Source organism: Telopea speciosissima, chromosome 1 (genome assembly GCF_018873765.1).
Source record: "Telopea speciosissima isolate NSW1024214 ecotype Mountain lineage chromosome 1, Tspe_v1, whole genome shotgun sequence".
NCBI classification, from domain to species: domain Eukaryota; kingdom Viridiplantae; phylum Streptophyta; class Magnoliopsida; order Proteales; family Proteaceae; genus Telopea; species Telopea speciosissima.
In genome coordinates, this window is record NC_057916.1 from 83,582,517 (window position 1) to 83,595,011 (window position 12,495).

Here is a 12,495-nt window from a genome sequence, read left to right on the forward strand (position 1 = left end):
ATGGAGACATCAACAGCTCTACTACTACTCTTGCTTTCCATTGCCGCGTATTTCCTGTGGTTCATCTTCATCTCGCGTTCGTTGAGGGGCCCACGCGTGTGGCCTTTATTAGGTAGTCTGCCGGGGCTGATTGAGAACTGCGACCGCATGCACGATTGGATCGCCGATAATCTCCGCGCTTGTGGTGGCACGTACCAAACCTGCACTTGCCCTATCCCTTTCCTGGCGCGAAAACAAGGTTTGGTCACTGTCACGTGTGATCCCAAGAATCTTGAGCACATATTAAAGACACGCTTCGACAATTACCCAAAGGGCCCCACCTGGCAAGCTGCGTTCCATGATCTACTTGGCGAAGGCATCTTTAACTCCGATGGCGACACGTGGCTATTTCAGAGGAAGACCGCCGCGCTTGAGTTCACCACCCGAACACTACGACAAGCCATGGGTCGGTGGGTGAACCGAGCCATCAAGCTCCGGTTCTGCCCAATCCTTAAAACGGCCCAAGTGGAATCGAAGACCGTGGATCTTCAAGACCTACTCCTCCGATTAACCTTCGATAACATATGCGGACTAGCTTTCGGTAAGGACCCTCAGACCCTGTCACCCGGTCTACCCGAGAACCGGTTCGCATCGGCATTCGATGGAGCCACCGAGGCCACCTTGCAGCGGTTCATCTTGCCCCGAGTCATATGGAAGATGAAGAAATGGCTTCGGTTGGGCCAGGAAGTCATCCTGAGCCAGAGTTTACAACACGTGGACAGGTACCTATTCGATGTCATCGAGACACGTAAGCTGGAGCTGCAGCAGAATCTCGGGACCGGAGGGAAGGGTAACCCACACGACGACCTGCTGTCCAGGTTCATGAAGAAGAAAGAATCCTACTCGGACACTTTTCTCCAACACGTGGCACTCAACTTCATCCTAGCTGGACGAGACACATCATCAGTGGCACTGAGCTGGTTCTTCTGGTTGCTGACGATGAACCCGAAAGTGGAGGAGAAGATCTTGCGTGAGATCTGCACGGTTCTGATGGAGACACGTGGCGATGACACGTCGAAGTGGTTGGAGGACCCGTTGGTGTTCGACGAGGTTGACCGGCTTGTTTACCTGAAAGCAGCGTTGTCGGAAACCCTCCGGTTGTACCCGTCGGTCCCCCAAGACTCGAAGCACGTGGTTAAAGACGACGTGTTACCGGACGGCACATTCGTACCGGCTGGTTCGGCGATCACTTACTCGATATACGCTGTGGGGAGAATGGAGTGGACGTGGGGCGAAGACTGCATGGAATTCCGACCGGAGAGGTGGTTGTCGCCGGACGAGAAGAGTTACGAAGCGAAGGATCAGTTCAAGTACGTGTCATTCAATGCGGGACCCAGGATCTGTTTAGGGAAGGACTTGGCTTATCTTCAAATGAAGTCCATCGCTTCCGCGGTGTTGCTCAGGCACCGGCTCACGTTAGCACCAGGGCACCGTGTAGAGCAGAAGATGTCGTTAACTCTGTTCATGAAGAAAGGGTTGATGGTAAACGTGCACCATAGGGATCTCATGGCCATTGCAGCTGCAATTCGAAAGGAGAGGGAAGGAGCACCTGCCGTGGTCGTTGCCGATGCTTACTTATAACTTGAGAGGGAGGGAGGGAGAAACGCTGACTTCCCCATATAAAGTGTATTGCTAGACTTAATACCCTTTTTTCTGTATTGGTTCATCAGTCAATAAACAACATGAGAGAGAGAGAGAGAGAGATGGGTGATGGTGTTTTCAATTGGAATTTGAACTGGGTAGGTGCAGAGGAGGAACTTTGGGAGTATTATTTGATGGTTGTATTCCGTTCAAGCTGAAGGTGAACTTTTATGGATTTAAGACCAGCACTGCTTTTCGGAGCTCAATGTTAGGAGATGAAAAAAAAACATAAGGGAGGAAGCGGGCATGGAAGAAGAAGAAGCCGTTGAGGAGGGGGAGGAGGAAGAAGCATCGTCTTCAAATTCTGTACTGCTAAAACCCTGACTGGAAAAAATCCTTAAGATTCGCTCCCCTCTATACTCGCCTAACCGCTCTCCCCTCCGAATTGCGAGAAGACCAAACCCTTTTTCGCTTCCATCATCAATGTCACTTCAACTCCTTCGAAGCTGAGGAGGTGGTTCTTCTCATCCATCAACGAAAGCCCTCATCCTGTTCCCGAGACCAGGTTAACCCAACCACTGTTAATATTCAACTTCGAAGCCTTCGAAGTTGAATTTTAGGTTTAACCACATCTTTATTCTCATTTGAAATTCTCTCATTTCATGTTTATACATCTCTGTAACCGATTTATTCCCCCTCCAAATATTTCTTCCTTATCTGAATCTTATAATATTTGTTTATTTTTACTCCAATTTTGGTTGATTCTAGCTGCTGTCATTCGACATCTGGATCACAAAAAAGTTGCACATGATCCCCAAATTAAATCTGATATTGTTCGGATTGCTAACCCTTTGGCTCGACAACTCAGAACACGAGCCGTAGTCTCTGAAATTGGGATTATCAGTGATCTATGCAGGCATTTGAGGAAGTCTATTCAGGGAATCGTTATCACCTCCAATTCCTGCCCGCTCCAATTCCCTCCAATCCCTCACATAGGAGCAATAATGACCACCTTACCCACTGCCCAAGGTGGGGTAGGGTGGTCATTTCTGCTCCTATGTGGGGATTGGAGGGAATTGGAGGTGATAAAAATTCCTATTCTGGTAATAGTTGAATACAGCAAGAGCCAAACTTGAACATTTCACTCCCGACCTTCATTGAAGACCGCTTATTGGAAATTGCTAAATGAATAAGTGCTATGCATATTCATTGCATGTTGTGACCAAAATAAGGCTGGAGCTGTGTCCGTATAACAATGATTAACATCTATTTAGCTAGAATAATGAAGAAGCTTAATTCTATTAATGTGGTAAGCTAGGGTGCTTCTAACAATGTTTTGGGCTGGAGGTCATGGGTAAGAGATTCCTTGACAATATGTAACATTTTAGAGAAACCAGGGGGGTAGATGGCTGCATCAAGTGTATCATTCTTGGGATTCCCAACTTCCACTAATGATTCGGTGGACTCCCTAGGCAAGGATGGATTTTTTATTATTTATTATTATTGTTATTATGATCCGAGTTTTCATCGTTATTCCTATAAGAAAAACTGCTGTTATCAGTCTGTTTCCTCTTCTTTAATAAACTCACTAGTACTTTAAAGCAACAGCCGATCACTGGTTTACTCAGTATTCTTTTTCTTATTAAAAGAATTATATGCCATATGTTTGCCTATTGTATTAGGTCTCAATAGCAGCTCTATGTGAAATTTTATTTTCCAATGCTCTCTATAAGCTCTGAAGCATGATGGAACTTTTCAATTCTTTCTTTCTAATATTAATTCTGTGTTATAGTTCTCTTTATGTATGTCCATAAATAAAGATTGGTGAAAGTTTGCTGCTCAAGGATGATACCCAATCTAACTGTTATAGTTCTCTTTATAATTATGAGCAGAACTCTCAACGAAGAACGACGGTACGACTCCTACCATAGAAGATGATTGTGACCGCCCCCTTCCTTGCTTCATGAAATTATTTCTTTTGTTTTTGTGTTTGTTTGTTTTTGTCTTTTTAGGTAGTTACTACTGATTGCTGGATGCACTGTTCTGCCGTATATTGCTGATTTCTGGTACACTCCTTCCTTTATCCATGTTTTTATTCTTTTGCATGCATTGAGGACACTGCATACTTTAAGTGTGTGTGTGTGGGGGGGGGGTGTGAGACCGATTGACATATTTTTATTTTTTGGCTTTTGGTAAGTGTTACATGTCTCTCTATTACTTTGATGCGAAACGTGGGAGAAAGAGACTTAGGAACCCTAATTTGAAGTAATGAAAACCCTGTTGGGAAGACAGTAGCTAGTATGTACCCTAAGGTGGCTTTTGGTAAGTGTTACATGTCTCTCTGTTACTTTGATGCGAAACGTGGGAGAAAGAGACTTAGGAACCCTAATCTAAAGTAATGAAAACCCTGTTGAGAAGACAGTAGCTAGTATGTATCCTAAGGTGGGTTTTGACTCAGACAACCCATCTTATCGAAGGGACAGACCACTTGGTTGTCTTGTGTTTCTTTGAGCTTTTGGTTAGGAGTTGAGACCAAGTTTAGTTTTGGCGTGACATAAAAAAAAAACAAAAATAAAATAAAATAAAAGTAAGAGTTGAAATCCATAGAGCTAGACAGGGCACTCAGCCTCAGGAAGCGAGGTGACTTGATCGACACTCCCTGGGGTGAAACCTCTGAAAAAATAAAATAAAAGTAAGAGTTGAATTCCTTGGAGCTAGACAGGGCACTCCGCCTCAGGAAGCGAGGTGACTTGATCGACACTCCTTGGGGTGAAACCTCTGAAAAAGAGCTCTAGCATCACTATCCATGTGGATATATGTAAGAAACAAAGCTACCAAGTAGCTCGGGTGTCTTGTGTAGTGACCCTGTATAGCATTTGAGGAACAGTAGTGGAGTAACAAAAGGGAGTTCATTGTTATGAAAAATAGAAGTAAGAGTTGAATTCCTTGGAGCTAGACAGGGCACTCCGCCTCAGGAAGCGAGGTGACTTGATCGACACTCCTTGGGGTGAAACCTTTGAAAAAGAGCTCTAGCATCACTATCCATGTGGATATATGTAAGAAACAAAGCTACCAAGTAGCTCGGGTGTCTTGTGTAGTGACCCTGCATGGCATTTGAGGAACAGTAGTGGAGTAACAAATGGAGTTCATTTAAAAAAAAAAAAAAAAAAAAAAGGAAGAAATGTCATTGCCTTGGTACAATTGTATGGTAAAAAATGCTCCGAAGCCTCAAGTCCTTGGTGCCCTCGACGTCATGAGTGGTCTTACCTCAAGTAAGGTGGTGTTTGGAAGATATGGGGAGATTCCCTAATTAGGATGTATACCTGTTGCTAGAATCAATATTGGGTACTAATTGCTTAAGTGTGGGGGTACCTTTGTCTTTTTGATCCTAAGTAGAACATCTTAGTTTCGGGTTTGTTGTGTGTTTCTAACCCATTGTCAAAATTTAAACTTGCAATCATGAATTTTGTGTGTATATTCCCTGCGAACACTCACGAGACAAAACTCGTCCACTAGGGGTAACCTAATGGTTTAAAAGCTTGTTGCGCATGCTAAGTGAAAACCGTGATTCCTACGAAAGTGAGTTAGGATTTTTGTTTTCTTTATTTTCTTTTTGCTCGAGGACTAGCAAAATCTAAGTGTGGGGGTATTTGATGAGCACATTTATGTGTGAAATTATCCCATTTAATTCTGCATTTTTATCTGCTTAAAATGGAGCTATTCGGGTACTTTTCTGTAATTTCAAGGTACAAGAGTATTTTCAGCATATGGGAAGAAGTTTCACTGAAGACCCAAGGGATGGCCTAACTGTAATTTTTGAAAATTGGGAAATTTTCAGAAGATATCCGATATTGGGCTCATATCGTCCGGAATATTAATTGAAGCAACTTTAATTCTCATATTGGTTCCATCCGGGGCCAGGATGGAGAGATATGTTTAAAACGAGAATTTGGATCAAATTTGGTATTTAGATTAAATTCTCTTTCTTTCTCTCTTCCTCTCTCATCCCACTTCGGTTTCTAATCCTTCCTAAATCCCATCTCTTTTAAAAATCCCTCTCTTAAATTTTGGTGCCGTTGCCGGGGAACCGAAGCACGGTTGCTAAGATTGATTGAGTTGTTTTGTGTTACTTTGTTTTACCTTTAATTTCATAATTCCAGAATTTTTATTTTTAAGTACTTTATTAGGTTAATTTGAGTATACCTAACGTTCTCTTTGTTTGTGCAAGAAGCCAAGTAGATCGAGCAGGACAAGCTGTCCATTTGGTTTACTTCTAATTCCTAAACTTTATGTAATTAGGGTTATTTTATATAATTTTTTTTTATTCCAGCATTAGATTGGGTGTTTAGGTTTAATTTTAATTCCCGCAGCTCTTAAGATCATATGTGTAACCGTTCATCGGGGGCAGCACGTGGAATTGCGCAACCGCCAACACCAAGTAAGTATTTTTGTTAGTTTTAAATAAGTTAATTGTTTACTTTTTAGTTCTGATTTTTACTGTTTTTTTATTTATTGAGTTATTAAGTTTTAATTTTTGTTTAATTTGCACGTTCAACTTGTGTTGTATTTTATGCATGGTCGGCGTTCTTTGCACCCGAACCTGACTTCCCTTGACCTAGAAATAGAGCGATCTGTGGATTTTATTATTGTTATTATTATTATTATGATTCGAGTTTTCATTGTTATTCCTATCAGAAAAACTGTTGTTATCAGTCTGTTTCCTCTTCTTTAATAAACTTTCTAGTACTTTAAAGTAACAGCCGATCACTGGTTTATTCAGTATTCTTTTTCTTTTTAAAAGAATTTTATGCCATACGTTTGCCTATTATATTAGGTCTCAATAGCAGCTTTATGTGAAATTTTATTTTCCAATGCTCTCTATAAGCTCTGAAGCATGATGGAACTGTTCAATTCTTTCTTTCTAATATTAATTATGTACTCTATCAGGTATCTCGAACAAAGGTGCTCAAAAGAGTTGGCTTCTTCTAAATTGGTAATGCTCGACCACTGTTTGATTTGATGGCATTGACACTGGAGAAGCTTCCATCCATGGGTTCTGTTGCGAAAGCAACTGTTGGGTCATTGTAGATTCTGGCGCGTGTAATTTCTTTATCATCTGTGACCTTGCATTCACAACAGTTATGAATTTGATCACCTTTTTTATTTTCGTCTTAATTTGGTGTGTTTTATTTCGGCCGACTCACAATGAATTTCTCTTTGATAACAATATTTTTTTAAACTGAACTGGGTGCTGGACCATTTTGTTTTGGGGGTTTGCAGTCCTGGTCAATTAAGAAGGGATAGAATTTTGCTAGATACAAGAGTCCTTATGAACAGTATTTATAAGCAAATTGTCTTTTAGATCTACTAATATTTTGAGGAACCAAGTTGATTGCATCTTTTGCAACCAATAAATTATTATATTCTATAACTCATCAAATTTTGGGGATTTTCTTCTGAAATATATGCTACAAGAAAGAATTTCTGCGTGTGTTGAGGGGCGGCATGGTTGCTCATATCTTGTGTCTAGGGCTGGCATTCCAAGACTTCACACTCTTGTTAGATTTTTGACATGTTTACTCATATTGATGCACATTTGAGGTAGTGTGGGTGTGTATGCGGACTGTATTTAGTTCTAGGAGATCATTGAGTTTGATATGTGTCCAACTGCTAACATTTTCTGTGTCTAACGCACGCGAACACATGTAATGGTAGTTACATAGGATCAACAGTTTGTAAACCCTTAGCAAGTTATGATGAAAGCATACACATTCATTTATATTTGCTAGTCTGATAATCAAGTCTCTCTACTTGTGGATATACTTCCAATTTAAGCTTCTGTTTGTACCTGTCAAAATTTTGGCTATATTAAATTTAATTGGGTTCCTCAATCATGAATTTCTTTTGATTGAAGTATTTATACTTTGTGCAGATTGTGCATGCCACATTGGATAACTGCGAGCCAGTTATAAATCTTGTAGATGATGGTGAAAGGGGGAGCCAGATCACAATTGGGTTGATGAAGTAATTAGATGTGAAGCAAGGGGTGGTGTGGGTGTTGGCAGTGATCTCAGCCTGAGCTACCATAGGCGGGCTCCTCAAACATGTATTTCTTTTGATTGAAGGATTTATACTTTGCGCGGATTGTGCATGCCACACTGGATAATTGCGAACCAGATATAAATTTTGTAGATGATGGTGAAAGGGGGAGCCAGATCACAATTCACAATTGGGTTGATGAAGTAGTTAGATGTGAAGTAAGGGGTGGTGTGGGTGTTGGCAGTGATCTCAGCCTGAGCTACCTTAGGCTAAGACGAGAAAAAAAAGATTGCACTCTTTTGACTCGGTAATAATGAGCAACCATACATGTTTAACTCCAAAAATGAGGTCCTTCAGTATCATATTCTTGATTTATTATGCATTTTTCTGATGGAACTTTTTCTTTCCATTCCTCCAAAGATAAAAAAAAATAATGTAGTCGGCTGTCGTTAATACATTAGTTTACTTGCACAACAGAGAAGAGATTGAAAATAAAAAAATATGGGCTCAAATTATTGTCCAGAAAATAGTAGAATTGGCCAAGGAGTGTACGACAATGCACCAGGTTTGAGATCCAATGTTTGCTTACTTTGATAATGGGAAGCACTGGGTTCCTCGGTAGGCGTTAGCTATGGTTGTTTTGTCTGATATGTGCTACTTTGTGGATACTGCAGGTATTTTGGTGCCATTTCTATTCTCTCTCTCTCGCTAAAACTGCTTTTTAATTATACTTGATGTGAGATATTGATGTTTTTTTGCCAGTTGGATTATGTAGCTAGAAGCTGAATTCTATTAATGTGGTCAGCTAGGGTGCTTCTAGCAGTGTTTTAGGCCGGAGGTCATGGGTAAGAGATTCCTGACAATATGTAACATTTTAGAGAAACCGGGGGGGGGGGGGGGAGTAGACGGCTGCATCAAGTGTATCATTCTTAGGATTCCCAACTTCCACTAATGATTCGGTGGACTCCCTAGGCAAGGATGGATTTTTTTATTTATTATTATTGTTATTATGATCCGAGTTTTCATTGTTATTCCTATCAGAAAAACTGTTGTTATCAGTATGTTTCCTCTTCTTTAATAAACTCACTAGTACTGTAAAGCAACAGCCGATCACTGGTTTACTCAGTATTCTTTTTCTTATTAAAAGAATAATATGCCATATGTTTGCCTATTATATTAGGTCTCAATAGCAGCTCTATGTGAAATTTTATTTTCCAATGCTCTCTATAACCTTTGAAGCATGATGGAACTTTTCAATTCTTTCTTTCTAATATTAATTCTGTGTGTTATAGTTCTCTTTATGTATGTGCATAAATAAAGATTGGTGAAAGTTTGCTGCTCAAGGATGATACCCAATCTAACTGTTATAGTTCTCTTTACAATTCTGAGCAGAACTCTCAACGAAGAACGACGGCACGACTCCAACCATAGAAGATGATCGTGACCGCCCCCTTCCTTGCTTCATGAAATTATTTCTTTTGTTTTTGTGTTTGTTTGTTTTTGTCTTTTTAGGTAGCTGCTACTGATTGCTGGATGCACTGTTCTGCCGTATATTGCTGATTTCTTGTACACTCCTTCCCTTATCCTTGTTTTTATTCTTTTGCATGCATTGAGGACACTGCATACTTTAAGTGTGGGGAGGTGTGAGACCGATTGACAGATTTTTATTTGTTGGCTTTTGGTAAGTGTTACATGTCTCTCTGTTACTTTAATGCGAAACGCGGGAGAAAGAGACTTAGGAACCCTAATCTGAAGTAATGAAAGCCCTGTTGAGAGGACAGTAGCTAGTATGTATCCTAAGGTGGGTTTTGACTCAGACAATAAGAGCCCCATCTTGACGAAGGGACAGACCACTTGGCTGTCTTGTGTTTCTTTGAGCTTTTGGTTAGGAGCTGAGACCAAGTTTAGTTTTGGCGTGACATAAAAAAAATAAAAATAAAAATAAAATAAAATAAAATAAAATAAAAGTAAGAGTTGAATTCTTTGGAGCTAGACAAGGTACTCCGCCTCAGGAAGCGAGGTGACTTGATCGACACTCCTTGGGGTGAAACCTCTGGAAAAAAAAATAAAAGTAAGAGTTGAATTCCTTGGAGCTAGGCAGGGCACTCCGCCTCAGGAAGCAAGGTGACTTGATCGACACTCCTTGGGGTGAAACCTCTGAAAAAGAGCTCTGGCATCACTATCCATGTGGATATATGTAAGAAACAAAGCTACCAAGTAGCTCTGGTGTCTTGTGTAGTGACCCTGCATGGCATTTGAGGAACAGTAGTGGAGTAACAAATGGAGTTCATTGTTTTGAAAAATAGAAGTAAGAGTTGAATTCCTTGGAGCTAGACAGGGCACTCCGCCTCAGGAAGCGAGGTGACTTGATCGACACTCCTTGGGGTGAAACCTTTGAAAAAGAGCTCTAGCATCACTATCCATGTGGATATATGTAAGAAACAAAGCTACCAAGTAGCTCGGGTGTCTTGTGTAGTGACCCTGCATGGCATTTGAGGAACAGTAGTGGAGTAATAAATGGAGTTCATTGTTTTGAAAAATAAAAGTAAGAGTTGAAGTCCTTGCAGCTAGACAGGGCACTCCGCCTCAGGAAGCGAGGTGACTTGATCGATACTCCTTGGGGTGAAACCTCTGAAAAAAAAAATAAAAGTAAGAGTTGAATTCTTTGGGGCTAGACAGGGCACTCCGCCTCAGGAAGCGAGGTGACTTGATCGACACTCCTTGGGGTGAAACCTCTGGAAAAAAAAAATAAAAGTAAGAGTTGAGTTCCTTGGGGCTAGACAGGGCACTCCGCCTCAGGAAGCGAGGTGACTTGATCGACACTTCTTGGGGTGAAACCTCTGAAAAAGAGCTCTAGCACCACTATCCATGTGGATATATGTAAGAAACAAAGCTACCAAGTAGCTCGGGTGTCTTGTGTAGTGACCCTGCATGGCATTTGAGGAACAGTAGTGGAGTAACAATTGGAGTTCATTGTTTTGAAAAATAAAAGTAAGAGTTGAATTCCTTGGAGCTAGACAGGGCACTCCGCCTCAGGAAGCGAGGTGACTTGATCGACACTCCTTGGGGTGAAACCTCTGAAAAAAATAAATAAAAGTAAGAGTTGAATTCCTTGGGGCTAGACAGGGCACTCCGCCTCAGGAAGCGAGGTGACTTGAGCGACACTCCTTAGGGTGAAACCTCTGGAAAAAAAAAATAAAAGTAAGAGTTGAATTCCTTGGGGCTAGACAGGGCACTCCGCCTCAGGAAGCGAGGTGACTTGATCGACACTCCTTAGGGTGAAACCTCTGGAAAAAAAAAATTAAAAGTAAGAGTTGAATTCCTTGAGGCTAGACAGGGCACTCCGGCTCAGGAAGCGAGGTGACTTGATCGACACTCCTTGGGGTGAAACCTCTGAAAAAGAGCTCTAGCATCACTATCCATGTGGATATATGTAAGAAACAAAGCTACCAAGAGGCTCGGGTGTCTTGTGTAGTGACCCTGCATGGCATTTAAGGAACAGTAGTGGAGTAACAAATGGAGTTCATTGTTTTGAAAAAAAAAAAAAAAAGAAGGAAGAAATGTCATATCCTTGGTACAATTGTATTGTAAAAAATGCTCCGAAGCCTAAAGTCCTTGGTGCCCTTGACGTCATGAGTGGTGTTACCTTAAGTATGGCGGTGTTTGGAAGATATGGGAAGATTCCCTAATTAGGATGTATACCTGTTGCTAGAATTAATATTGGGTACTAAGAGCTTAAGTGGGGGGGTACCTTTGTCTTCTTGAACCTAAGTAGAAATCTTAGTTTCGGGTTTGATGTGCTTCTTACCCATTGTCAAAATTTAAACTTGCAATCATGAATTGTGTGTATATTCCCTGCAAACACTCACGAGACAAAACTCGTCCACTCGGGGTAACCTAAGGGTTTAAAAGCTTGTTGCACATGCTAAGTGAAAACCGTGATTCCTACGAAAGTGAGTTAGGATTTTTGTTTTCTTTATTTTCTTTTTGCTCGAGGACTAGCAAAATCTAAGTGTGGGGGTATTTGATGAGCACATTTATGTGTGAAATTATCAAATTTAATTCTGCATTTTTATCTGCTTAGAATGGAGCTATTCGGGTACTTTTCTGTATTTTCAGGGTACAAGGGCATTTTCGACATATGGGAAGAAGTTTCACTGAAGACCCAAGGGCATAACTATAATTTCACAAAATTGGAAAATTTTCAGAAGATATCCGATATTAGGCTCATGTCGTCCGGAATATTAATTGGAGCAACTTTAATTCTCATATTGGGTCCATTCGAGGCCAGGATGGAGAGATATGTTTAAAACGAGAATTTGGATCAAATTTGATATTTTAATTAAATTCTCTTTCTTTCTCTCTTCCTCTCTCATCCCACTACGGTTTCTGATCCTTCCTAAATCCCATCTCTTTTAAAAATCCCTCTCTTAAATTTTGGGGTCGTTGCCGGGGAACCGAGGCACAGTTGCTAAGATTGATTGAGTTGTTTTGTGTTACTTTGTTTTAGCTTTAATTTCATAATTCCGGAATTTTTATTTTTAAGTACTTTATTAGGTTAATTTGAGTATACCTAACGTTCTCTTTGTTTGTGCAGGAAGCCGAGTAGATCGAGCAGGACAAGCTGTCCGTTTGGTTTACTTCTACTTCCTAGACTTTATGTAATTAGGGTTATTTTATGTAATTTTTTTTTTATTCCAGCATTAGATTTGGTGTTTAAGTTTAATTTTAATTCCCCCAGCCCCTTAAGGTCATATGTGTAACCGTTCATCGGGGGCAGCATGTGGAATTGCGCAACCTCCTACACCAGGTAGGTATTTTCGATAGTTATAAATT

At 40.7% G+C, this 12,495-nt stretch overlaps 1 protein-coding gene across 1 annotated transcript; it reads left to right on the forward strand.

Annotated features, from left to right (window-relative positions):
• Positions 1–12,329, forward strand: LOC122646645 (cytochrome P450 86A2-like). The gene is made up of 2 exons (XM_043840241.1): positions 1–1,550; positions 12,295–12,329. The coding sequence occupies exons 1-2, from the start codon at positions 1–3 to the stop codon at positions 12,311–12,313; spliced, it is 1,569 nt and encodes a 522-aa protein (XP_043696176.1). The 3' UTR covers positions 12,314–12,329.
• The last annotated feature ends 166 nt before the right edge of the window (positions 12,330–12,495 follow it).